This window comes from Scomber japonicus, chromosome 11 (assembly GCF_027409825.1).
Source record: "Scomber japonicus isolate fScoJap1 chromosome 11, fScoJap1.pri, whole genome shotgun sequence".
Taxonomy (NCBI): Eukaryota; Metazoa; Chordata; class Actinopteri; order Scombriformes; family Scombridae; genus Scomber; species Scomber japonicus.
The window spans coordinates 19,062,212-19,088,923 of NC_070588.1; the positions used below are offsets into that span (position 1 = coordinate 19,062,212).

Sequence of the window (26,712 nt, forward strand, 5' to 3'; positions counted from 1 at the left end):
AGAAGCCCAAAAGCCACCAGACTGCATAGAAATCATGTTTGAGGACAGCTAGCTGGAGTCAGAGTCTGAAAGAGCCTCTCCTGGACAGATGAGGGTGCTGTTGCTTTGACAATAATGGCTTAACCAAAGCCACTTGACTCTAGGCTCCTGCAGCAGATACTTACCCCAGAACTGCTCCCACACAGCCGATATAACAGCACCAACAGCCTGATTGTATACTATGCTGCTTGCATGACCCACATGCTTGAGATGTCAGTCATATACTGTAGAGTCAGGTTGCAGACTAGAAATGGGACAGATGAGGAAATGTGGTTGCATGGATGTGTGTTACTGTTAGATATGTTAAATTACTCAAGGCTCTGTAATTATAGAAATAATTATAGAAAACAGTGATTGTACATAATATCATACACTGTACTATAAACAATCAATTACATTCTTGTTTAATGTGAAAACACTGGGTAGAGTCAGACACTGTAAAGATATTACACAACAAGCCATTGTTCTGCAAGAATACAGCTCATATTTCTTCCCTGGACTAGCATTCCATCTCACTTCATAGTATATGTTGTAAACTAATATTAACCCCATGTTTGTCTTGGAAGAATTCAGACTATTGTTGCTCCTACATAAATCACCAATGTCCACCACTATCTCTATGTAATAAAAATTTGCTCTAGTGAAAACTTTTCCAAATGATTGAATTAACTCAAAAATGCATGCTGCTCCTGCTGACATAGGATATTTTGACATTTCACAGTAAGCACAGGTGTAAATGAAACAGTGAATGATGCTCCAGTTTCAGGGTTACTGAGTTTATCTGAATATTCATTCCTGTGTTAACAGATATTACATAGTTGTGCCTGCACTACTGCTCAGCACTACATACCTGTGGTGACTGCTGCCTGCTTCCAGCAACCAAACCTCCTCTGCCTTTACGGCCTTTGCCTGTATTAGCATTTAGGTATTGCTGAATGGGGATTCAAGAATATGAGTTTGGGTTCATCTTAATTGTTGTGTGTCCATCCCAAACTCTGCACAAAAAAACTCAAAGTGACATCACATCTGCATGTCCACACTGGATTTATTTTGACCCTTCTATAAACCCTACATAAACTAAATGAAATATAACCATAGTTTGGCCAGCTGAAAGATTTCTCCTGTCGTGAATGTCTGGCAAAATAATCACAGGCCTGTATTGTTGAGCTCAACTACAGTGTTTAACTCCAGACTTCCTCCTCATCTGAAGGCAATTTCATTGCAGTTTTCAAATCATCGTTCTGAGCCATCTTTGACAGCGTGGCACTGGACATAAACTTTGAACAAAACTGAAAAATGACCTCCTCAAACAAAACATGTGACCAGTATTTCAACAACAAATGTAGAGTAAACACTGAAGCTCTCACAGAAACGTCACCTGTCCATCTCTGAAAGCACAGAGGAGCAGGACCAGATGTTGGAGCTGACTTTGAAAGCGTGAAAACTCATTAAAGATTTTTATGGCTGAACTTGGAATTAGCATGTGTGAGAGAGTAAAGCTTTATGTGCTACCTGTGTGCAAAACATCAAAGCAGGCTGCAGCTGCTAATGACAGGCCTATGCATGTCTGAGTTCCACAATTAGCACATACAACTAATTATCCAGAAAAAAAAACAATATACAGGAATGGCAGAATTTCAAGCAATGAAAGAATGTAAAGTTTATGTTATTCCAGAAAAGACAGAAAATAGGATCAACAGGATGACATTTGTACAGCAATAACATTTTTCCCCTCTGGTGGCTCACAGGAAGAGTTTCATCTCATCCTGTATAGGGTTTCAGTGAAGAGAGTAGCACCCCTAAACATAATCCCCACCCCCCTTACAAACCCACCCCTACCTCCAAAAGTCACAACCTATCTTTCTCACTGTGCAGTGTCATTTCACAGTGTCAACCCACCTCTGGAATTTCAGAGAGGAAGAAGAGGAAGCAAATTATGCTACACAGAGTATCGCTGCTGCACTGAAAAGAGGGAAAGAGAGAGAGATTATTTTGCCTGGAGGAGATTTTGAGTTTGTGTTCTGGAAATACATGAAATCCAGTGTGCCTTGTGCAAAGGCTCAACTGTGAGACCTGTTCCTGTGCCTAAGCCTTTTAATGAGCATAGGCTCTCAGGAGCAATAGTTGGAAACTCACAGCAACCAAAGTCAACCCCGTGGGAAAACAAATCACTCCGGCTGCTCACGGTCACAGACATGCAGCCATTCACCTTGGTCAGTGCTCTTTTGCTACTGCTCCACGTCTCCTCGGGTAGTGCAGAACCACATAGGTAAGTCAATAAACTTAAGCAACAGGACTGTTTGATGTTCCTACCATTAGACCTGCAGCAGGTGTAACTTTACCTGGATATTTGCTCAGTCAAGGATCAAAAAGACATCTAGTAAAAATGTCAGACAAAGCTCTGTGTTGTATAAAGTCACTATTTCATTGCAATGAGTTTAATATGCACTGGTAATGATAACACACCATAAATGTTACCTGTGTGTTAATGTGATGTACAATTTGGGTCACTGACTGTGCTAAAAAAAAAAGGAATTACTACAAATTTAAGTGCCAGTTCCTCTATATGATATGTAGCTTAATGAGTGGCAAAACCCCCACATTTTGCACCAAAATAAGTGCTTTAAATCTTTACAGGATAAACTGTTGTTTTGATAGTATGTATACACTGCTCAGACTGCCAGACAACCAAAAAACCATGGGAGACAGTGTGTCAGTGATATGTGGCACAGCAGCTGTTAATAACTGAAGAGCACCTGTCACACTTAGGAACCCCCTCTCTTGTGAGCTATTCTGGTTGTTTCTATCAAGTCTCAAATTCCTCCAGTCCTGCTGGAGCCGAGGCTGCTTTTAGGATGCTGTCACTGCTACACCCAAACATCTGGGATATAAGAGTTTTGCACTGAGCTCGATGTCAAAGATGATGACACGTGGCATTAAGTCTGATTTGGAAGTGTTACTCTGGTTTCTAGATAGTACTTTATTTACTAAGTCAATGGCAAAAGGCGCTTTCACACCTTTATTCAATTTACAGGTTAAAAATATATACGTGTAATCTAATCTATGTGTACTGTAGGTTATTTTGAATGTAATGCTGACATGCTGACCGCAACTGAGAATAATTTACAGTAGATTGTCATCTGACTCCAGAAACTGGATGAAGATAAGGTGAAAGAAAAGGAATGCATAAGGTGGTGCATGAGGTATCAATGTGCAGCGCAGGAAGTGTCTGATTAGTGTGTTTTTCTCCATCTGAAGCAGACATCCTGTCGGCTGCCTGTTGCTCCACAGGGAGTCTTACTTTTATCACTAAGGAAGGCTGTAAGGGGACGCTTTATTTAGGTTGTTTGGTTACCATTAGGGCCATAATTAGAAATGGACTCCTGAAAACCTGCATTTGGGAGAACTTATTGTCACTGTGGATGTGTTGAAATCTTTTTTTTAATCCTAAATATACTTTGGATTTGTAATAACCTAAACCTTGGCATTGTGTATTTCATTGCGTTATTGAGATTAGATTTTGCTTAAATGCCAGATTTGCATATATAACTATTGCTAAGACGGTGACATTACACATTTTACCCTCTACTCCTCTCTTCTTTACAAAGGCACTACCGACAAGTTCTTACTGGAAACCAACCAGGTGTGTGCCGCTATGGCAGAAGACTGGAGTGTTGCTATGGCTGGAAGAAAAACAGTAAAGGACAGTGTGAGGGTAAGAACTAGTTTAGCTTGATTGACTTCTTTACAATAAATGGATGATGGTTTTTAAATATCAGTCTCAAATGAGCAAAATTAAAGAGAATAACCTGAATGAACAGCCACAATACACCTAGTCGTAACATTATTCACGTGAAAAATATAGAGGAAATGAAAGTCTAGATTGAAAAACCTTGCCTGCATAGCAGAAGTGTGTGGTTTGACTCTAATCCATCATTCTCATACCAGCAATATTTCTAATGGTGCTTTCTTCATGTTGAATGTTTTACCAGCTCAATGTGAGCACGGCTGCAAGTATGGAGACTGTGTTGGCCCCAATAAATGCAAGTGTTTCCCTGGATACACCGGAAAGACTTGTGGTCAAGGTGGGTATCTGGGGGTCAGTGAATGGGGTGTGGATTACATAGGTTAAACTGGCTACCGGATAATCAAATTTCCAGCTGATAATTCAATTTAATGACTAATTTGAGATGTGTTTTTTAAAAACGGATTTCCTGTGTTTGATTAAATACATTTTGGATCAAAATTTAAACATGTTATACACGTTGCAGGTGAAAAAACTCATTAATTATTTTTTTCTAGACTTGAATGAGTGCGGCCAGATACCTCGTCCCTGTGAACATCGCTGCATGAACACCTATGGCAGTTACAAGTGCTACTGTCTCAATGGATACACCTTAATGCCTGATGGAGCTTGTACCAGTGAGTCTCATTAAACTGCTGTCAATGCATACCCGGAGAGGAAACAAGTCTGCATATCTGTAACTGTGTGCTTTTTTGTGTTGGTGTTCATGCATGCAGATTCAAGGACATGCTCTCTTGCTCACTGTCAGTATGGTTGTGAAGAAGTACAGGGGGAGATTCGCTGCCTGTGCCCTTCCCCAGGGCTGCAACTGGGACAAGATGAGAGGAATTGTGTAGGTGAGCAAATACAGTCACATGATAATACATGTAAGAAAAAACCTATATGTCAAACATGATGTACAATTAAAGACAGCATTAAGCATTAAGCAAGAGTGAAAAAACAGATTGGGCAATAGCTTTCATTCTTAATATATATAGTATACAGTATAGAGGTAAAAGGGATTGACATTAGTTTGGGAGTTCATGCATAGTGGAAAACTCTATAAAGATTATATTATGCGGCTTTTGCAAGCCTGGCTTGTAAATCAGATGGGTGTAATTAGGTTATGGTTCTTCCCACAAAACCACATGAGCTCTGACAGAGCCAATCTGACATACTGATAACACAGTGGAAGTAATAAAAAGGTTTACAGAGAAGTACATTTCAGAATTTCCACTGATCCAGGACATAACTCAAAAATAGAAGCACAGCAAAAGTACACTTCAGCAATGACAATGTACCTGTTCATAATCATTCAAGTTTCAGATTTGAACCAATTCCGCCTCAGCTAAAGGCAGAGTAGCAATCTACTGCAAGAGTCTGCAGCAGATATGAAAGGCAAACTGACCGGCCCAGATTTAAGTTACTGACAATAAACTGAAACATTTATGAAATTTGTGAAGTTAAGTAATGTAAGACGGGTAAATGATTATTACTTATACAGTAATAGGCTAATCACTATTAATATTTGGCACTGTATCCATCTCAAAAGCATTACTGGAGTATGACTATTATCTATAAACTGAAAAAAATCTTAAAAGATCTTGTACACAATACCACCTGTGTTATAAGTTCCACTACGTCCGCAACAATATCATTAGGTCAATGGAAGTGGTGTTACTCCATCAGAGCAATTTGTGAGAACTATGTATGTGGGAACTAGTGAAGAACTAGTGAAGAAGCAAAAAATGTCAAGAAGAAGTGAACTATGCCTAATATCTGTGTGACTGCAGGCATTCCTAATGCCACAAACATCCATATTCGTCATTTATTTGAATGACATAATTGTTTAAAATGTTCAACATGTTTTGAAGGTGTAAATATGAAATGTTTCGTTTCTCTCCAGATATTGATGAATGTGTAACTGGGAAGAACCTCTGCCCGTACAACAGACAATGTGTGAACACCTTTGGCAGCTACTATTGCAAGTGCCAGGACGGCTATGATCTGAAATACGTTGATGGGAAATATGACTGTGTAGGTAAGGTATACGAGTATATTAAGTGGAAACATCTATAATCCACTATGCTCCTTAAGGTACAAATAGGCTTCTTCCAATTCCAGACTTGGATGAGTGTGCAGCCGGTACCAGCAAGTGCAGCCATCATGCTGTTTGTCTGAACACTCAAGGATCCTACAAGTGCAGGTGCAAGTCTGGCTTCAGAGGCAATGGCTTTGAATGCTCTGGTGAGATCCGAGATCTGCTACACAGAATTATAAATCCATGCGTTTTTAGGGATGCCTGATGATATTTGCTAAAACTTTCACAATAGATAAAACATATTCATAATGTTTTAGACAGATTAGGCCTTTCCCAGTCAGTCCAATAGGTCAGCAGCAGTTTAACAGCCACATATATCATTTTGATTCTTAAAACATCAGCAAACAACAGTCCTGCCAAGGCCGGTTTCCTGCTGTCTTTACAGATGCACAGCAAGAGAGAGCCAAAGATAGAAAACACACCTGTGTAAATATTGTATGTCAGTGTATGGTAACCAGTCATGTGAAGAAGAAGAAAAAGAAGAAGAAGAAGGAGAAGAAGGGGGGGGGGGGGGGTTGTGTTTTACTCTTTGAACCAGGTCCAGAAAAATAACAGGTGATGCCACATGTAGCCAAATAACATAAAGTGTATAGGCCAGGGGTCTCGGTGTAAATGAAGATGCCTTTATTTTTTGTAGTCAAGCCGTTTTATCAGAAGTCGTGGGATGGAGACAAAGGCAGTGCAGATGATTTCCTCAATGGTGAGACTGTGTGGAATCCAAGACTCTGCTTCCGTTGTTCACTCCTTGTCCTGCAACCCCATTCATACCGTCTTCTTGCCTACTTTTTGTGAACTACTCTCCTGACTCTCTGTTTTGCTCATGGCTGGAAATGTTGTACGTCCACAGCACACACAGCTTAACGTTTGACTTGGATTCCTCAGCATGACTCATTATATTCAGTAATTATGTGGCAAAATGCTTGTGCATTTATGTGATGTGCAATGAATGTCTCTGTGATGCTTCTTGTGCATGTAGTAAGATATTTCTGTCTGTTGTTTTGCCTCTTTGGTCATAGTGCTCAAGTGGAAAATTAAAGTACTTTATCCATGAACTGAAAAGTAACTCCAGGAAAATGTTCTATCTAGTGATTGCGGTTCCACATGTCTAATACGATTCCTCTTCCTGCCCGCAGCCATCCCAGACTCCCAAGTGAGACCTGGGATTGTGGAAGGTAAGCTTGACACTGAGGACATCAAAAACCTTATCCCTGAACCAGTCGCGACACCGCCTCCTAAAATCCGCCAGCAGCCTTTTGACTATGATGGAGAGGTCTACGTCGGTGCCCCAACTGAGGTGAGACAAGAGGGACCTTTTGAGGAGGAAGAAGAGGAGGAGGAGGAGGAGGAGGAGGAGGAGGAAGAGGTAGACAACCAGCTCAATCCAAGGGGAGATGTTTTCAGTAAGTGTCCTTTCCTTTTGACTCAAGCAAGTCTGTTTCTAACATTCTGGGTGGTCCTCAATGTATTAGCCATACACAGACTAAACAAACTCACTATGTTCCTACAGTTTTGTTCTTATGTGTAGATGGCATCTGAATACAATTACTGAATTTTTAGTTTTTTGTATTTTTTGTAAAGATGTAGCTTAAAAAGTATAAAATAGCAGGTCAGGTCTAGGCTCTTGAGTTAAGAAGATGGGCTTGTTGTTTCATGTCCCCTGTTGACCTCAGGCTTCTTGGAAGGTTTGATGTTAATTACAAAGGTGAAAGACACATTTTCTTATATTTGTTGTGCTTTGAAATATACATTTTTTGTGAACAATATGCTAAGGCACATTCAATCTGATTAGTCAGAAATGTCCGAATCCTGCTAATTATTTCCATCAAGAGCCATGAGCATTATTAGTGTTGTGATCTCGTGTCCTTTAGCACTATAACAATTCATCCTGACAGCTCTACACTAAAGAAAACTGACTCACATTTTTCAAGACATTAAAACCATTGTCCAAGATCCAAAATATATGAAGGAAAAAATTATTCAGATTTTATCAAGGACCCAGCAATGTAAAAAACAGCAATAGACATAATGGCCTCCAGCAAATGTCATTCACGCTTATGTCCTGGCTTGAAATTCAGGTACTTTCCCCACATAAAAAGAGAAGATAGGGCAGCAAGATCATGCAGTGGGATGCCTCGCTAACTTAAACCCTCCCAAAAATGAGGTTGCCTTTCATCAATAATCTTGCTCTTTATTGGAACACCCGAGTCTGTGTAAGAACTCGAACAGCAAGAGAAGACAGGCCCACGACACATCCATCACCGCCAGGAAGGAATTTTACTCTGTCGGCATGTGAGAGCCCAGGGATAAAACTCTGCTTCCTATGTCCTGGGGAGGGAGGGGAAGAAGGAAGGGAGGTTACAAAGCCTCCAAGCCTTTTATTATGTTTTCCCCAAAACAGCTGTTGTGCAAACAGACTTGACTCCTAGTAGGAAAGTCTGTCATCAGCACTTGAGACCCCTCTAACACTAGCCCACTCTGGCTCTGCAGGTTCAATAACCCCAGCTGTCACCCATTTGACTTTCTAAAGCTGCCTGCCAGGGCAGTGGTTTGATGCAAGAGCTTTAAAGTGCTCGGGGGGCTGTATCCTAAAGATGTAGTTCCATTTGAAGGAATGACTGACAGCAGGGCAGGTTTATACTTGTTGGTTAAAAACCCCTTTCTGGCTTTTGTTTCACTGGGGAAAATCTCTTGCCACAACATTTTGGAATGCTTTTCTTGTAAGACTGCATATTTTATGAAGAATTCATAGTAAAAATGTTGTCACCTTTTATTTATTTAAAGTATAATCTTGACAGCTTTGTTTGCTTTATCAGTTACTAATCATCACATTTACCACTTTAAGAGTATTTAGTTGGAAATAAATGTATTAACACGTATTTGTTTCCTTTAATCTTTAAATGCAGTATCAGAGGACTTTGAGTCAGTATTTGGCCCAACCACAGAAGTAAAACACATCCAAATAGCACCAGTCCAGGAAGGTAAACAAATTAATTTATGTGCCATTGTTATATAATGACTGTTAACTGTACATGACTAATTTGCTAATGTGCTCCTATCATTTCACCCTCTAGAGTTTATTTTGGATTGTAACTTTGATCAAGGAGCTTGTGAGTGGGTCCAAGACAAGGCTGATGACATGGACTGGAGTGTAGCCTACCATGACATAGGTAACAACATGATGAATATCCCACAAAATCACATATTAATTTAGATATATTCAGTTTCATGCTTTCAGATACAGTTACTTATGAGTGCTACAAACATATTCAGGTGGTGGGTACTACATGGCCATGAGTGGGCTCGTAGGGGAGCAGGAGGATGTGGCCAAGCTGAAGTTGCTTCTCAGTGACCGGACCCAGCAGGGCAGCTTCTGCCTCACCTTTGACTACCGTGTGGTTGGCCACAACGTCGGGGCTCTCAGGGTACTGCTGGATAACATCGCTTACCCTGTATGGGAGCAGAGCCATAGCAGAGACCAGGGCTGGCAGACGGAGCTCCTCACTGTGGCCTGGAAAGAGAAGGCCCCAGAATCTGTGAGTAGTTGCTTGTTAAAATGTTAAATTATTTTGGTTTAGAGAATATTTGAAAGACAACACAACTAATGTCCACACAACTGAGTAAGCTACAATGTAAAGATGCTATGATGGCTTTCAATGTCTTGCAGGTCATCTTTGAAGCTCAGCGTGGGGGAGGTGTTGGAGGAGAGATCGGGCTGGACAATGTTGTGCTGACCTCAGGGCCCTGTCAAGAGGATGACGGTCCAGTCTTTTAAGAATCTCCACCCTGGATCAACAATTTAAAAATCTGCTCTAACTGACACATGTCAAGGATTCCTGTTTCCTATTGGTATTATTGTCTCTTCCTTGTGGAGTTTCTCATTGTTCTCTGATGGTTTAGCATCAGGACATCCACATAAAGATACAGACACATGATTTACAGGGAAGATTATGTACAACCAGTGCACGCATGTTTACTTTATCACCGTGCTGCTAAACCCTGCTATATTCTCCATCCTGTCTCTCGATACAGATGACTCAGATCTCAGGAATAGAAATGCTAACCTTTGTCTGTTAGTTATGTTTAACAGTATTGTGCTTAGTCCTTTGTTGTGCATTGCTGAAGTTAACTGAAAATTATCTTTGACATGTAATGTGAATTCTTAGGTGAATTATATATAAAATGCAATCTTAGATGAATAACTTTTTGAAGGCTGATAAGTTGAAATGATAAAAAAAAGTATCAGTGCATAACTGCTGTAAATTTTGCTTTCATATTATACTGTACTATTACATTAAATCTGTTTTTTTTCTAAATCAGTGTATCATTCCTTTTTTTCTCCACATGTTGTATAGCGCCTAGCTTACTTGAGATGGAAGTGAATGTGGTGGTACCATAAATCAGTGTTAGAGTGCGGTGGGATTCATTTTAGGAAAGTCAATCTGCTGACTGAAGAAATGCGAACACAGATGAACTACACATTTATGGATGCTAGGGTTGTCATTTTATCAAATAAATGTATATATGTGAATTTTAACCACTTTTTTTTTTACACCCAACATGAATTTTAGAAAAATATACTTCTATCTTTCGTGTAAAGAAACTGGTGTGTTTCTCTAAATTGACTCAAGTAGCCTATAGTTTTAGGTCTTAGGCCTTACTTGAGTGTTTCAGCAAAAAAAAGGAGGTTACATGACTCTGGAGTGTTTTAACGTTAGGATATTGCTTTGTAGTGTCAATTTACTTACCAAAAAGTTTGACTAAAGGTACAGTCCTCCAAAAATATGAGCTGTTGTTTAATTTGTATTGTAACAACAGGAACAAATAGAGTCAACATTTAGCCTATATTTTACAATAATTGAACTAACTGGATAACAGCTGTGCAATATTTTCAAAGACAGCAATGAACAAAAAAATCCTAGTTAGGGACCTTGCAGGTTTACTCACTGTACCTCTATTGGATTATTTCACTTATATATTCTTTATTATCTTTTATACTGGTGGTTTGAATATATAGGTTATAATATATTTGATACTGAATTATCTGTGCATACACTGTTTTTCTCCTGAAGTAGAGTGGATTTGAAGCTGTCACAAAGTGTTGTTTACTTGCTGAAGGTGTAAAGTGGCCCTCTGGTGGTGGTGAAGCGCATTGTTTGTTTCTGTCACGTGATCACAGGTTGCCAGTGTAGCCGCTGTTAGCTTAGTTAGCAGCTAGCAGCGTTAGCGCCAAGCAGGAGGTGTAGTTACGTTACACCAGGAAACGGTGAGTTATCTCCAGCCACGCCAAGGCTAGGAGCTGTCAAACATATCCACTGACACCATTTCAGTCATTTGGCTATATTTCGTTGGCTCGGCAGCCTGTGACACGAACTGCAAGGTACGTGACTAGCAATTTAGCTCTAAAGTGAACCCAGTGTATTGCAGTAACCAAACTCCAGCTGTGCTCCCTTGTTTTCCTATTTAATAACTAGCTGATGTTCACTTAGCTGCTTATTGCGTGTTTTGTTATGTCTAAGTTATGCGTTTTATAACATGTACATTTCATAGTTTGGTAGAAGTGTGTTAGACGTTTGTTAGCAGATAGCGTCAGTGCTATTATGTTTCGGGGTTTCCCAGCTGTAGCTACTGTCCTGGGCCATCTGTTATCAGGAAACTGATTGCTTGTCATTGCGTTTACAGCTGGTTGAACGTTGACTACATGGCTGTTTACACCAACATTAAGCAGATGAGCATGTGACCAAAGACCAGGGTCTACAGCACATAATCTGGACAAGTGGAAGAGGCCAAAATCTATCAGGGGTGAGACAGAAAGGCAAACCATGTGTTTGTGCCAGAGTAAAATGGTTATAATAGCTTTCTTCTAATATGAACTCATGGCATTGTGTGATTAAAAACAAAATACACCTTGCGTCTCTCCAACAGGTCATTCATCTATAAAGTGGTCAAACAGGCGTGACCAGCCATGACAACAAAGACATCCCTGTTAAAAGTTATTCTGCTGGGGGATGGCGGTGTAGGAAAGAGCTCCATCATGAATCGATATGTCACCAATAAGTTTGATGCCCACCTTTTCCACACCATCGGTGTGGAGTTCCTCAACAAGGATCTGGAGGTAGACGGCCACCAGGTTACCCTACAGATCTGGGACACTGCTGGCCAGGAGCGCTTCCGCAGCCTGAGGACTCCTTTCTATCGTGGTTCTGACTGCTGCCTGCTCACCTTCAGCGTAGATGACAACCAGAGTTTCCTCAACTTGGGCAACTGGAAGAAGGAGTTCATCTACTATGCAGATGTAAAAGAGCCGGAGAAGTTCCCATTCGTGGTCTTGGGCAACAAACTGGACGTGACAGAGAGGCAGGTGTCCTCAGAGGAGGCTCAGCGATGGTGCCAGGAGAGCGGCGACTTTCCTTATTATGAGACCAGTGCCAAGGATGCCACTAATGTAGCGGTGGCCTTTGAGGAGGCAGTGCGTAGAGTTTTGGCAATGGATGAGAGGACGGACCATCTCATCCCCACGGACACAGTCAAACTCCACAGAAAGCCTCGCTCTGCTACCACTTGCTGTTCATAACATGCAGTGGTTATTACTAACATTAATTTGCTGTTATTGCAATGAGGCTGTAGGTGTACAATGCTGTAGTAACATCTTATTTAAGCAGGAAATTCTAATGGATTTATGATTTGTTGTACTGTTAACGTTTTGAATGCTAATCAGGCTTCTGTTTGAGCAAAAAGGAGGAAACACTAAATTGATCCCAGTCTTATTATAAAAAAATAAACATGAAACACTGAATCTGTCACTCAGCTCTGCGACAGTTTGAAGATCAGGCTTTGCAAAGGTAGCAGAAAAATAAACTATATGTTGTTTACCCAAGACTACATGTGGATAAACTAGAAGATATGTGATGACAGAAGGGAGGCCATATGTTTAAAAAGTTTCACTTCCCTCTCAAATTGTTAGTGTCCCTTTTTGTTAAGGCAATTTATCATATGGTTTCTAAACTGCAACTCAAATGTGATCATGCCGATTAAGTGATTACCTTCATATATTTGAAATAATTTACACAGCCCAATAACCTTATTTCTGTGAATTATAAAATAGTTATGGCACTACTTTGTGTAACTAACAAATTAAGGCTTGTCATGATTATTGCACCTTTAGGTCTTGTTTGTGCACATTTCTGCATAGTGAATAGATACTGGCTGTGCTGGAACCACTGAGGGGCCAAGATTCCCAATAGATGAATATTAAAGCAAAGTTAACATGCATGGCATATGGTGTATTTAAGTTTCTGGAAACGTTTTGTATTTTGTAAACCGTTTTTACCTTATAAATCACTGAATCAACCAGTAAGAAGTATTGCCTTGAAGAGTTTTACAGTTTAATGAATATTGGCTGTTGGGTTTATTGTTTTAAATAATCATTTTGATCTTGAAAACACTCTATAGACTTTTTTCATACTTAACAGTAGAAATTCTTTCTTCACAGCTTAGTGTTTAAAATGGTGAACCATTCATTTACATTAACCGTTTCAGATTTTATTTATATTCAAAGCTGTATTACTGGTATGCCAAATGACAAATAAACCTCTGAGAAATATCCTTTTAAAGTATGTTTTGTAGCCTCAACACTCAGAAAACACTATCATACAGTCTGAACTGATATCTCAAGATTTTGCTGTCCTTTCTACTCACTGTAATGACAAGGCCTAAACTGACAACATAAAATATCCAAACACATCAAGGAATAAGACTATGAATAGCAATCTACATGTTTTTTTCTATTGTTGGTCAAGCACTCTTAGGAATATGTTCAAGTTTTTATGCCTTACTCAACATACAGTAACCACACACACACACACAACGCCCCAAGAAATTACATCAGACAAGAAAATGCTTTATAGAAAATCCACATCTGTGTTGGAACACATTTTGCATTTGTAAAACTGAAAAAGACATCAAACTTAAAAGACATTAAACAAGTGTGTTAAGTATACTGTATATGTATGTACAACAAATACACAAGATGGATTCGGATCATTGCGTGTGTGAAGTGATTAACTCAGGAGGTGTTTCTTTCCGAGGAACTGGACTTTCCTCTCAAAAGCTGTTGAGCGAATTGGTGCATTGATTTCATAGAATGGATTCATGGCGAACTGAAAGACAGAATGAATATTAAATTCAAACATTGGAGGATTATTAAAAGACCAGATGTTACCTTATTTTGACCAAATGGAAGAAAACTTACCTTAATGTATAAATCATATACATCATTAAAGAAGTTCTTGATTCCATCTTCTTGTCGCACATCATGCAGCATGATGAATCTTATATGTATGGCAAATAATTAAAGAAAATAAATTCCTTAAAGGACAGGTTCACAATTATTCACATCTGTATTAAAACAAGTCAGGTGCCCATATGAACACTGAAACTGATTTCATTTGTGCATATGGCCACTTCACATGAATGGTGCCAATTAGCATCATTAATAGACCTTTGTATTTTTTGCAACAGTGTTTTCTGATACAAGTTTTTACAACCAAATAATGTACTATCAGGGAGTAAAAGGGAATAATCACATCAGGTAGGCGAAAAAAGGATATGTCCTGCGGTGACAAAGGCAGAAACAAACCACTCATTGAACTTGTCCACAGTTTTTAAGTACATATTGTTTGACAGCCACATGTTTTCATCCACCAGATCCAGGGCTGCGTGGGCAATGAACTGGTTCAGGTGACGGTGGTCATCCTGTGGTCAATGAAACAAATCTTATTAAGCTTGATGATAAATAAATATACAGTATGATTTCCTATAAATAACTGTAAAGACATCACAGCACTTACAGTGAATGCAGTTTAGTGTGGTCACATGCTTCATAAATTGTGCCCTCACAGTTCAAACCAAATCAAAACCATTTCCTCTTACAGGTTGATTCACACGTTAATGTAGCCTATGATCCTTGGGCAAGGCCCTCTTGGCTGTTCCAGAGTCCAGGCTCAAGACTAAAGGTGACAGCGCTTTATTCATTACACTTTGACTATTGCGCCTAGACTGTGGAATTAACTGCCTGAGGAAGTTAGGCTCGATAAACCAGTTTCACATTTTAAATTCCCTCTGAAACTCACATAGAAAGGCTTTCATGTAAAACACTTCTTATGCACTGACATTTGGGAGTTTGGGGCCACTGAGGAGCTTTGAGTGTCTGTAAAGTTACATCTGTTTTTATCTGTTTTATGACCTTTTATAATATGTTTATGAACACTTTTATTGTTTCATTTTTATTTTTCTATTGATCCTCTCTGTTTAATTGTGGTCATTTTGCATCACATTGGGTTTTAGTAAACGTAAGCACGTTGTAAACATTGTTTTAAGGACAAATTAAGCTTATTATTATTGTTATAACTATTATTGTGTTGTATTGAATGCTGGTGTGAGTAATAAAGACACATTTTTTACCTTTGATTCAGGCTTCCCAGATGGCAGGAACTCCATCTCAAACACAGGGTTGTCATGATGACCGACCATGACAAAATAAAAACTTCCAGACATTATTTTCCCTTCTTCTTGGCCAACAACCACCAAACCGCCCTGAAATCAACTGAAACCAGACATGCCAAACAATCTTCATCAGTGTCAATATCATCCCAACTATTGATGAAAAACCTACACCTTGCAAGCTAACGTTAGCCGTAGCACTCTTATAGACACCGGACACCGTTGAAGTCAAACCTAAGTAGTTGTTACGAGACGAAAGCAAACATAATACTGCGCGAGAATATGTAAAAATATCACGTAAACACAAGAGAGACGCCTTATTAATTTAATACCACCGACTTTTGTTTACCTTTTAGCCTCTTTTCCTGGACAGCTGTGAGCGAAGTCGCAAGAAGATGGCGTCACGATCACGAGCCAAACATGGCATTTTTTCTTATTTTTTTCTGTTTATCGAGCTTTTTTAAAGCAGTTTCAGGGAAATCTAAATTGAATTAAATATACGATAAATTATTTGATGATAATAATAATAAATAAATAGCTAAACCTCTTCTGTACGTCATAATTGTGTGCCTCTGGTGTTTCGCTTTATCTGGTGACCGTGTTAACTGGTGACTTTCTCGCATTACAAGTTACGTTACGAGAGGTGAGTCTTCTGAACACAATTTAACTTACATAAATGGTTAGTGTAACTTAACACATGAGTGTGTATTTAAAAAGGATTAAACTACAATTAAAGGCTTTTGGGAGAACACCTATGTGAAAGTCACCCGTTAACACGGTCACCAGTTAAAGCGAAACACCGGAAAGTTTCCGTTGACGGATTTAAATGTTACAGGCCCGCCTCTGGAGAGAAGACGCTGTTGTGGTCACTAAGCAGGTAACTAGCGAAATTATTCTCCTTTGTGACATGTCTGTGAAATCAGGCGATAATCGGAAACAGTTATAACAGTTTAACATTATGTATAAATACTCGAAATGTGTTGAAAACGAACGTCCTCCTGTTGTTTTTCTTCTGTTAGGAGCAGCGAGCACTCCGGAATAATGTCAACCTTATCCCCAGATGAGCTGAGGAAGAGACTTTATCAAACTTTTAAAGATAAAGGAGTACTTGATACACTCAAAGTAAGTCCAAATAATAACGTTGGTGTTTGCTATTGTTGCTCAAGTCTTTGGTTTTCTTCATCCTTCTTTCTGTAATGATGCAGACTCAGCTGCGCAATCAACTCATCCAGGAGTTAAAACACCCGCCTTTGACTGGAGGTGAACCAGTTCCCAGGTCTGTCTCTGCAAGATCTGAATCCCTTTTGGTTTCAGCATGTAACAACATAGTAGCTGATCATCTTCGAAGCTCAGGGTATGAGTACACCTTATCCATATTCTACCCTGAAAGTGGCCTGAGCAAAGAGAAGGTGAGCACCACGATTACAGCATTTGGTTGATTTTGCAATTGACTAGGGCTGGCCTGGGAGCCAGCCCTATTTTCACAATAAGATGTGTGATAAATCATCATCAGTAATGTGGGTATAATGACTAAAGGCAAATAATGTATTGCAGGCTTTAAAAACAGCAAAAGGCAACACTTATGCCATATCACATTATTGCGATATCAAACATCTAAGACAATATGTAGTCTCATATCACAATATTAATATTATGTCAATATATTGCCCAACCCAAGCTTACACTAAAATGAATAATCAGTGTTAATTAAGTCTTTGATCCACTTTGGCAGGTTTTGACAAAAGGAGACCTTCTTCAGCTTCTTAAAATTAGTCCTGAATCAGCACTTTATAAATCTCTGGTAATTAATAATATTACGTAATTTTCTTCCCCTGAAATACATTTAAATGATAAATAAATCTTATTAGTAACACGAGTGTCATTTTTTTACAGTCTCAAGACAAAGACAACAATGATAATGGTATGTGCAGCTTTCTCTTCTTTTTATGAAAGTGTTTCTGCCCCTAAATCCTGACTTTGATGTATTTTATATCTTTTCTCTCTGTCCATCAGGGTTCCTTATCAGCCTTCTATCACAACTAACGCATCATTATACTCGTGGCCTGTACCATGATTCTGACACTCAGACAACCAGCATTGCAACTTATGGAGAGTCTCTCGGTAAGGTGAATTAATGTCTGAAAGTGAACCTTTTGTATTCCTCACACATGGCCTTGAGCATAGATTCAAATGTTTTCTTGCTCTTTTTACAGTTGAGAAGATGAAAAGTATCGATAAGGAATACGAGGGCTTCAGTTACAACAAGGACAAATGGTTTCCGTTCCAATCCAAAATGGCTGAGTATAGAAAAGAGATTGAAGCGCAGATGCAAGTGGAAATGAATACAAAGGTACTTATGAAGCACAGCCGCATACTCATACCTGCAATAAACCACATTAATATGATAATGTGGACTTAATTAGTTTTATCTTTTATTCCTTAAGATGCAGCATTTTAAGGATGTTGAAATTGCCAAGGTGAAGATGGAAGAAAAAGCTCAATTTCACAAAGAATTTGATAAGTTGAAGCAAGAGCTGGACAGGAATCATGAAATGAAGGCGAAGGCATTGATCGAACGGGAGAAAAATGCCATTGATCGCTTACAAAAACAACAAGAGGTAGATTACCCATAGTGTGACGTTGTAGAAAGGCTTTGTACATCATAATATTCATTAGCATCATTTCCAATTTCTCTAATCTTTTTTTCTTTGCTTTAGATTGAAGAAAGAAATGTATACATGCAGAGACAAACAATACTGAAAGAAATTGAAACGGTGCGGAACAGAGACAATGAGATGAGACTGCGAACGGAGGCTTTTGAAAAGTAAGGCTGCTTTATACAATTCATTAAAGCGATGTGTTGCTATGCGCTCTCATTGTGACTGTCAATAGAAAATGTTACTTACTGAAAGTATGAACACAGGACTCGTCAAATTCATGAAGAGAAGCTGAAGACTACTGAAGAGCTGCTGAGGAGGAGAGAACTGGCCGTAAAGACGATGGAGGACATGTATGACCAAAATTTGAAGAATGAACTCTCCAGGTATTTAGAAATTTGGGTCAGATTGTCACCATCAATTAAAAGAATTCTCTTGGTTGTTTTTATAGGGATTTTCTCATCATATGACCAGAGGATGTCACTGTTTTGTAGGGTAAAGTAAAAATGGTCTATGGTCAAAACATTAATTGGCAACTACTTAGAAAATCAATTATCATTTTATTTTTATTTTTTTTACTGTTGGTTGAAACTTCTCGATTATGAGGATTTGAAGCTTTTCCATGTGGTACCTGAAACTAAATATCTTTGGATTTTGGTCTGACAAAAGATTTGAATATGTCACCATGAAATCACAAGAATGAAAGCAGTAATTCTTCAATACTTTGTGTTTTCTATATTATTCTTACCAGTGAGACCAAAGACAATTTTCATGCAGGACATGACAATAAAGTATTTATATTTCTATTCTATGATATATTAGAATATCATATAATAGGGTATCTAGTCATTCACTTGTCTAAATGATATATTATATATACATGTTTAGATGGCATCTGGTTAAATTTATAGCTGGGCTGCCTTCTGCAGTAGGAAAACGAGACACATACTTTAAAGATCTTTTGTGTCAGTTTAGTTTTTAAATGTACATCCTTGTCTTTTACACTATTAGATATCAGCTGGAGTTGAAGGAGGAATTCATCAAGAGAACAGAGAAACTAACAGAGAATGAGAACAGAAACAAGTGTGAGTATTTAAATGAGTGCAGTGTTACTGTCTAGCTTGCTGTTGGCCTCATTTAGTTCATGTTCTTTTTTCTTATTGTCAGTGGAAACTGCTCGTATCCAGAAGGACTCAGCTGCAATTAATGCCAAAGTAGAGGAGCACAATAGAACAAGTTCAGAGCTGAGGCGGCTGCAGGTAAATGAGACAACCTTGCTCATCCATCTTTACAGGGCATTAAGCACAATATGCAGTCCTTCTAAATAAACACTTGTACTCAGACAAAATCATTAATTTTTATGTTATTCTTCATCAATTGAAAAAGCATTTGGACTTTGCCAGCTCACTTCATGTCTCTTTTGTTGCTTTCAGGTTGATCTGGACACAGCACAGCAGCAGGCTTCCCTGCTGAGTCAACAGAAGGAGCTGCTTAGGGAAAGACTGGAGACCATGAGTGACTATCCCTGCTTAAAAAGAGAGAAAGCAGAGCTGCAGGGCCAACTGCGGCTGCTGAAGAGACAGTTTGAAGAGGCCCAGGAGGAAAACCGGCTTCTCCATGCAGGTGAGGAGTGACTGCTGTACACAAGTACCCCCTAAGCGTCTTAGAGCCTGATTTACTAAAAGTCTGCGTGTGTAAAAACATGTGCAAACTTGACAGCACCCGCAAAAAATGTGCAAACTGATCTACTAAAGCAGCGCACTGAGGTTTGTGTCTCTTAACTGTGTAAGATAATACGCACTGTCCATTTAGTACATTTGCCATAATGAATATGCAATGTGGGGCGTTTCAACCCCAGTGTGCAAAATACAGGGAGGAGAAAATGCAAATATGTTATTTAGCACGCGCATTGTGATTTACCAAACCTGAAGGTATTATTTCTGACGCTAACTGCGTCTATAAATAATACCTTTTGAAGGGCAGGTATTAACCGACTGCGCACTGCACTCAGATGACCTCTGTTACTGTGGAGAGGAGGAGACGGAGGTACAATGACAGAATAGAATGAGTTTTTCCACCTGTGTTAATAATTTTGGAGTGGACAGAATTGACTTTGACACAAATACTCTCCCATATGTCGGTTTTTCTGTTAATATTTGTTTTTGTTATAACTCAATATATTTGTTAACCTTTTCTACTAGAACCTGATCACATTTCATTTTGTGCATGCAGCTTTCTGCTCGTCCAAACTCTCCATTAAGAAACACCAAACCCTCATTTAAATACTGCTGTCTCCACCCTGTTGCACCAGTTTTCATTTACGCAGTTATTCCTAGTAGATCACCCGCAAAACGCACGCAAACGAAACGCGCAATCTATTGCACCATGCACGCAATTTAGTACCCACTATTTGGGATCTTAAAGCGCTGTAATCTTCCTTTCCTTTCTACTTCACCATAATAAAATAATAGAATGTGTTTTATGTCTGTAATAATCTAATGCTGATTCCTTTGTGAATGGGGAATGCGATGCCTGGGAGTCCATTTCTTATAAGTAAATTCATTACCTGTGTGTGCATTCAGTGGGCTCTTTGTGAGCTGTGGCAGATGCAGTATACTGTGAAGCATTCATGCTAGTCTGCCCCACTGCTACAGACTCAGCTGAGTCTTTTCGAATATGTTCAGGCTGCCAATGTGGGGCCTCTGTGCCGTGTGTGTAGCTATGCAGACAGCTCTCTGAGGAGAAACCAGGGAGGGAAGGGGGATGAGACGCACAGTGAAGGGGAGCAGGCAGCACAATGAGCACAGACAGACAGAGAGCTCTCTTTACCCATGGCAGAGAACCAAAATGTTACCTCTCTCTGGGGGATACAGCATTCTTCCTGTTCAAGGATGGAGCAGGAGAGCAGTGGGCCTCTCTCCTCCTCCTAACAAAAGGCAGCACCATGTTGCCTAAGTCCTGTGTGCTGTGCTACTATGCTGGCCACAGAAAAAACACTCCTTTTGAATCAAAACTTCTATGCGTTACCAGATTTTTCATTAGTTTTCTCACTGAAATAGATGCACTTGTCTTTTAGAATAAACTTCGATAATTATTAATCATTTCCCTCTCAGACTTGGGCAAGCCATCCAAAGAGCAGCTGGCCTTACAGATGGAGCTACGGAGGCTGCAGAGCGCTCGCAGGCTGGATGAGGAAGAGTTTGACAACCAGAAACAGGTGCTGCAGGCACAGCTCCAGAGTGAGGTCAGTCACACCCCAGCCTCTCGCTGAGTGTGGGAAAGAATGTGGTCAGCCTTTTTTTTCCAGTGTGATTTCCTTTTTTCTTTGTCCTGTCCTTGTGGTTATGTCTCACCTTGGAGAACTGCTTGTGTGATGTGCGTTTCCAGTGACCTGTACTTGTTTGTGTTAAGTATAGGTTTATGTGTGTATCTCCTGTGTTCTGCAGGTGGAGCGATGTGCTCAGCTCAAAGCCCAGCTGATAGAGAGCGAGGAGAGGTCACAGTGGATGACTGGCCATATTGAGGACATCAAGATGCAGCTTCGACAAACTCAACTAGGTACCTTGTGGTTGGACATGCATGGCTGCCAGCAGTGTGTGACGTGTGTAGTTGTCTTTATTTCTGATTTTCATTAACAGGCTTTTTTTTTTTCTTGTGTCATGTAATTTTAAAAGGGATATTTAAAGGAATTGTTTGATATTTGAGGAAATATAAGTGTGAGCCAGTAGCCGGTTCAAGAATTCCATTTTTAAAGGCTTCAAACACAAAATTTACACAACAAAGACCAAAAACAAGAAAAAAAAGCCATGTTACAGTAGTAGCAACTGGATCTTAGGTTTAAATGAATGGTTAGAGTTTTATTTATTTTCTAATATTAGTTTAGCAAACTTTCTTTTAGATATGAGCTATTTTTATGGTGGTTGGTCTTTTGTATTAGATGTCAACTGTCCTCTTGTGTGCTTTTTCCTCCTTTCCTTTCTTTTGTGTGATCCATTTGATGACGGCAGCTCTTGAAAATGAAGTGCTGCGTAACCCCAAGCCGTCTCTTGTTGATCGCTCGGTATTGGAGCTAAGTGCCGACAAGCTGGTTCCTCCTGACATCTATGTGGACAGAGCGGTGCTGAGGGGCAGGATGGGTTATGATGATGTTTATGAAGCAGGTGTGCCCTCGCGAGGACACAAGTCACCTTGGGGTGAGGCTCCAGATTCCGACGTGGAGCTGGTGGCTGAAGCCAAATCTCGGATCCAGGAGCTGCAGAAGGAGGCTGAGACCTTGGAGGAAGCATACAGGAACTACCAGCAGAGGGCAGTACGCTCTACCATCTCACACATGCTTCCTCCCAGACCTCTGTCCCTTCAACAAGCACATCTCTCACATCGGCCTGACTCTCCCCTAAGGAAACACATTTCTCACCACTCAACCCAAAAGCAAAAGGTATCGCTCAAACCGCTCTCTTCCCAAATGACCAGAACCCCCTCCCCGGCATCCTATGACAGCAGAAACACTTTACCACCTGCACAGCCAAGAGTAACATTTTCAGAGGACCAAAACCAGCCCCAGACCTCAGGCCTTTTCACTGACCATCTCCATTCAGTGGCTGAACCTCTGTTTGCAAGACATGGACATACTCTGGATGAAAGCTCGTCTCCATCCAGACATCTGTCCTCTACTCTGTACTCTCCCCCCAGGAGAAAGCTTCAAAGAGAGACCGAAGAAGGTACCTTCAAAGAATGTTTTATCCTTTCAAAACACTTCAAAGCATTAGATGCAGCAGCCTCTTTTTAACTGCCAAGAAATAAACAATGAAATGGTTTCAAGTCGTCAGTGTTCAAACACGGCACATTAAACATATATTTTATTAATGTTCCACAACATTCAAAACAGTCAATACATTTTTTTTGTTGACAGTCTAATAATAATAATTATATAAGTGTATTGCTTAACATTGAATTTTTACCCCTGTCAGAGGCAGTTGAGTCTCTGATGGCGTTCCCGGAGCTGTTATCTGACAGACAGCTCCCTCGTGTCCCCCACGATGAGGTGGCAACCTCAGGTGACTTTTCCTCTGATCTCAGTCCACCTCGCAGTCCTCAGCTCAAGAGCACTGCACGAGACGCACCCAGGTACCATCTGGCATCGCTTTGTGAAGTACAGTACAACATATTTATGATTCTTTTTACATAAATGAATATTAATGCCCTCATCTTCGCCTCGGTGTTGTTTCAGTGCATCGAAGCTACATCCTGTCTTCTCCAGTTCAGAGTCCTCCCCAGAGCCTGAGAAGATAAACCTAGAAGATCTCACAGGGATTGAGCCAGGTACTCTAAACTAGTGTGTGTTGGGTTTTTTTTCCTTACTATGGTGTAAATGTGTGTACATTTCAATTAGAAATTAATTCACTGCATTGTTCTTGATGCACTGCTTTCTTAAAGGTTATTATCTTATTGTGAAGTGAGGTGACTCACAAGACCCATCACAGTGTGGTCATGGCATTGCATTTGACATACGATTTAAATAATTATTGTCTAAGGTGAACTTTAATGTAATTTTTTTTTCTTTTATTCATATGCACAATAATAAAACAAACATTATATTCCACAGTACAAAGGCAAATAACTCTGCAGGAGAGGGAAAGAAGCCCAAGGGGCTTATATAAAATCATTCCCTTTAGTATAAACAATCACCAAAACATATCGACCAAATAAGAAGAGAGAAGAAAGAAAGAAGCATATGAAACATTTTTACAGTTTTGCTGCTTGTTGTATGACTGTAAGAACTTGAAGTAGGGATGGCAGGCTCTCTGGAAATTCATCTCAAAAGCACAATTATCGTAATAATTACCTTTTTTTAGTACTGGAATTTTCCTGGTTCTGCCCAAAGCTTTCACTACACCCGGGGATAAACAGCCACACACCACATATTGTTTATTTTAGATTTTAGACTGTTAAAAGTGTGAGCTGCACTGATTTGTGTGTGTGCCCTATCTTTTGAATAGAAAAAAATGAACAAAAAACAAATGAATCCATGTATTTTCACAATTTCCATAGTGATGCAGCACTTGAATTTACATAAAATCACAGTAACAAAATATCCGGTATGGAGGTTTTGGATCTTGGACTGCCTGTTTTTTAATGAGTGTGTGACCAGCCTCCAAAGTGTCCTTTCAGTGGCCCTGCACAATGGTGAAGATGAAGGGCAGCTGATTATGTATTCTGTGGTGGTCCTCTGGCCCTGTTGCATTATGGTGGAGCATAAAAGATCTCTTTGTGCGTGTCTCCCTCCAGAACCCGGCCACATTCCAGAGCTTCTCCTGGACACTGCTGTCCCTCTCTCTGAGGAGGCCCCTGACGGCCCCACTGTCCCCCGCCCACAGACTCCACAGGACCTCCTAGAAGCCCTGATAGATGCACAGGGCCAAGCGGGTGAGTCGTTAGCCCCCCACCGCCCTTAAATATTTTAATGCAAAATCTTGGTTAACCCCAAATGATAAGAGCCTTGCCTTTGTACACCCTGTATATAATCAGTCTCGCATCACTCATCATACTGCAGCTGTTCTTCAGCACATTAATGCTTAAACCAAAATAGCATACCGCTAAAATACAACTGATCTACCTCATCTCACCCCATATATTTTCTGAAGTCCCTCAAACCTCAGGTGAATTGTCTTGGGAAGAAAACAAAAAAGACCAGGAGCAGAGATGGGAAACAGAGAGAAAAGAAAAACAGGAACAAAGGCAAAGAGAGCAAGAGGAGGCCAGAGAGAGGGAGCTGCAAGAGCTTGAGAGGCTGGAGATGGAGATGGTAATGATAATCTTGAACTCAGTTCTTCTAAAATGTCTTTTCCTGACCTTTGACATATTCATGGATACTAAGAAAAGACAGCTTGATGACATGAACATTGACAGTATCTGTGTCTGCCTAGCTTTCACAAGAGATGGAAAAGCCAAGAGAGGAAGAGGAAGTACAAGAAGAAGAAGAAGAAATGGGGTTGAAGAAAGGAGGAGAAGAGGCAGAGAATGCCGGGGAGGAGTCTAAAGATGAAAATCCTTTGGAGAAATACATGAAGATGGTCCTGGAAGCAAGAGAAAAGCAGCATGCACAGGTGAAGTGCACCCACATTCGTGTGGAGCTATTGCAGAACCTGGCTTTTATAACAGATGTGTAGAAACTGAATGTTAAACTGTAATGTGTTTTATGTCAAGAACCCGCAAAGTGAAGAGACGGCACATGTGAGCCCTGAAGCCAAGAGTTTGTCTGAGGAGAAAGATAACAGGTAACTCAAAATGGTTGAATAGGCCAATGACATAATGGAGGAAGATTTGCAGCTTTAATGCAAGGAACAACTTTAGTTCTCTAATTCAAAACCTATGCTCTCACTGCAGGAATGTTTAATAACTACATAAGCCTCCATAATCCTAAAAAAACATGTAATTTCTTTGTGGTTTCTCATCTCTTGGTCTTTTATATCATGTTATTAATTCTGGATATATGTTGTTTTAGGATGAGTTAATTGAGAAATATTTTTCCTTTTTTTGGGAGGGGGGGCCTTTGTTTTTTCCCTGTCCCCGAGGCCTTTCACTAATTAACTTATTTTTGTTTCCTCAGCATTGCAGCATATTCACACAAGGATGAAGATGATGATTTCTGGTGAACCACTGAATTATACAAGGTTGTCTAATCTTGCACTGTTTTTAAATTTGATGTTTATATTGTATTTTTAGTTTCGGTTTCATGAACTATATGAATAAATCATATTGCAATAAAATGTTTTTTTTGATTAACTGTACATCCTGAAATAAGATAACATGTAAAAGAAAAGAAAAGAACACAGCAACAGGTTTTTAAAAAAAAAAATTTAATGATCATTTTCATAAAAACAGTCAACAGGCCAGTTGTTAAATGTCATAAAGGGGATTCCAGTCAGACAGGATGTTGGATTGGTGTCCTCATGGTGATTGATAGGTAGCCTTTACTCTTTGTTTTTGGTTCATTCAAGAGGAAACATGGCATACAAAGATACAATGTGATGTAAATTAGCTTCTTGTAAATCTGCCACCTTTCTGCTCGGCCTGCTTAGTACTGCAAGTTATATTACAGGTTCTGTGCTACAGTATCTCACGGATACTGTATATTTATTGATAAAATATTGGACAAAGTAACTGTCACAATGGCATTCATACTTTGGCTGAAATTTACCATTTAGATTGCTGTACAATTAGATAAATGACTGGCGTTGCAATTAATTGGGTTTTTTTTTTTTTTTACATTTTCAGAATTATGCTTCAGTAATTTTAGGAAGCCCTTGACAATCATAAAAAATACAGTATACTATCAGGCAACAAAATAATGATTCATATACTTTTGACTTGAATAAAAGAATCTAAAAAAAGCGTCTATAACTACTCGGCTACATAAAATAGATTAATTTGTATTCAGTTAGAATAAAAAGGAAATGGGCAAACACTGCCTACTACTGCTGTCAGTATACACGACTGTATGTCACTTGTGTTACCGCAGAAACAGTCTTCATGCAACAAAGAATCATCACGTTATCCCTGTAACTCAACTAACAGAAATAAAAGATTACACGAGTAATTATGTCAACATTATGACAATTGCACATCAAAAACAG

At 39.6% G+C, this 26,712-nt stretch overlaps 4 protein-coding genes across 6 annotated transcripts; 3 read left to right on the forward strand and 1 right to left on the reverse strand.

Moving 5' to 3' along the window:
• Nucleotides 1-2,096: 2,096 nt before the first annotated feature.
• On the forward strand, nucleotides 2,097-9,868 carry egfl6 (EGF-like-domain, multiple 6). Its single transcript, XM_053328954.1, has 13 exons — nucleotides 2,097-2,308; nucleotides 3,648-3,754; nucleotides 4,032-4,124; nucleotides 4,342-4,461; nucleotides 4,561-4,680; nucleotides 5,730-5,864; nucleotides 5,948-6,070; nucleotides 6,562-6,624; nucleotides 7,058-7,324; nucleotides 8,828-8,902; nucleotides 8,996-9,091; nucleotides 9,195-9,457; nucleotides 9,589-9,868. Exons 1-13 carry the CDS (start codon nucleotides 2,235-2,237, stop codon nucleotides 9,694-9,696), a joined length of 1,644 nt encoding a protein of 547 aa, XP_053184929.1. The 5' UTR covers nucleotides 2,097-2,234; the 3' UTR covers nucleotides 9,697-9,868.
• Nucleotides 9,869-11,145: 1,277 nt separating this feature from the next.
• On the forward strand, nucleotides 11,146-13,522 carry rab9a (RAB9A, member RAS oncogene family). 3 transcript variants are annotated; one of them, XM_053328949.1, is made up of 3 exons: nucleotides 11,146-11,301; nucleotides 11,604-11,723; nucleotides 11,847-13,522. In XM_053328949.1, exon 3 carries the CDS (start codon nucleotides 11,887-11,889, stop codon nucleotides 12,493-12,495), a length of 609 nt encoding a protein of 202 aa, XP_053184924.1. In that variant the 5' UTR covers nucleotides 11,146-11,301; nucleotides 11,604-11,723; nucleotides 11,847-11,886; the 3' UTR covers nucleotides 12,496-13,522. The 3 variants fall into 3 exon arrangements, 2 of the variants coding, with proteins under 2 accessions (XP_053184924.1, XP_053184925.1); XR_008321955.1 differs by lacking the exon at nucleotides 11,847-13,522 and having other exon boundaries at nucleotides 11,647-11,718; XM_053328950.1 differs by lacking the exon at nucleotides 11,604-11,723.
• A 283-nt stretch (nucleotides 13,523-13,805) lies between these two features.
• trappc2 (trafficking protein particle complex subunit 2) lies at nucleotides 13,806-15,804 on the reverse strand. The gene is made up of 5 exons (XM_053328951.1): nucleotides 15,772-15,804; nucleotides 15,384-15,525; nucleotides 14,527-14,675; nucleotides 14,173-14,254; nucleotides 13,806-14,080 (listed from the first exon to the last, which is right to left on the reverse strand). Exons 2-5 carry the CDS (start codon nucleotides 15,474-15,476, stop codon nucleotides 13,982-13,984), a joined length of 423 nt encoding a protein of 140 aa, XP_053184926.1. The 5' UTR covers nucleotides 15,477-15,525; nucleotides 15,772-15,804; the 3' UTR covers nucleotides 13,806-13,981.
• A 439-nt stretch (nucleotides 15,805-16,243) lies between these two features.
• ofd1 (OFD1 centriole and centriolar satellite protein) lies at nucleotides 16,244-25,750 on the forward strand. The gene is made up of 23 exons (XM_053328936.1): nucleotides 16,244-16,299; nucleotides 16,442-16,544; nucleotides 16,628-16,831; nucleotides 17,155-17,223; nucleotides 17,316-17,343; nucleotides 17,436-17,543; nucleotides 17,636-17,772; nucleotides 17,867-18,040; nucleotides 18,140-18,246; nucleotides 18,346-18,465; nucleotides 19,091-19,164; nucleotides 19,247-19,338; nucleotides 19,513-19,702; nucleotides 21,193-21,323; nucleotides 21,526-21,637; nucleotides 22,087-22,797; nucleotides 23,047-23,203; nucleotides 23,307-23,398; nucleotides 24,365-24,502; nucleotides 24,721-24,881; nucleotides 25,003-25,182; nucleotides 25,283-25,353; nucleotides 25,686-25,750. Exons 2-23 carry the CDS (start codon nucleotides 16,464-16,466, stop codon nucleotides 25,729-25,731), a joined length of 3,183 nt encoding a protein of 1,060 aa, XP_053184911.1. The 5' UTR covers nucleotides 16,244-16,299; nucleotides 16,442-16,463; the 3' UTR covers nucleotides 25,732-25,750.
• The last annotated feature ends 962 nt before the right edge of the window (nucleotides 25,751-26,712 follow it).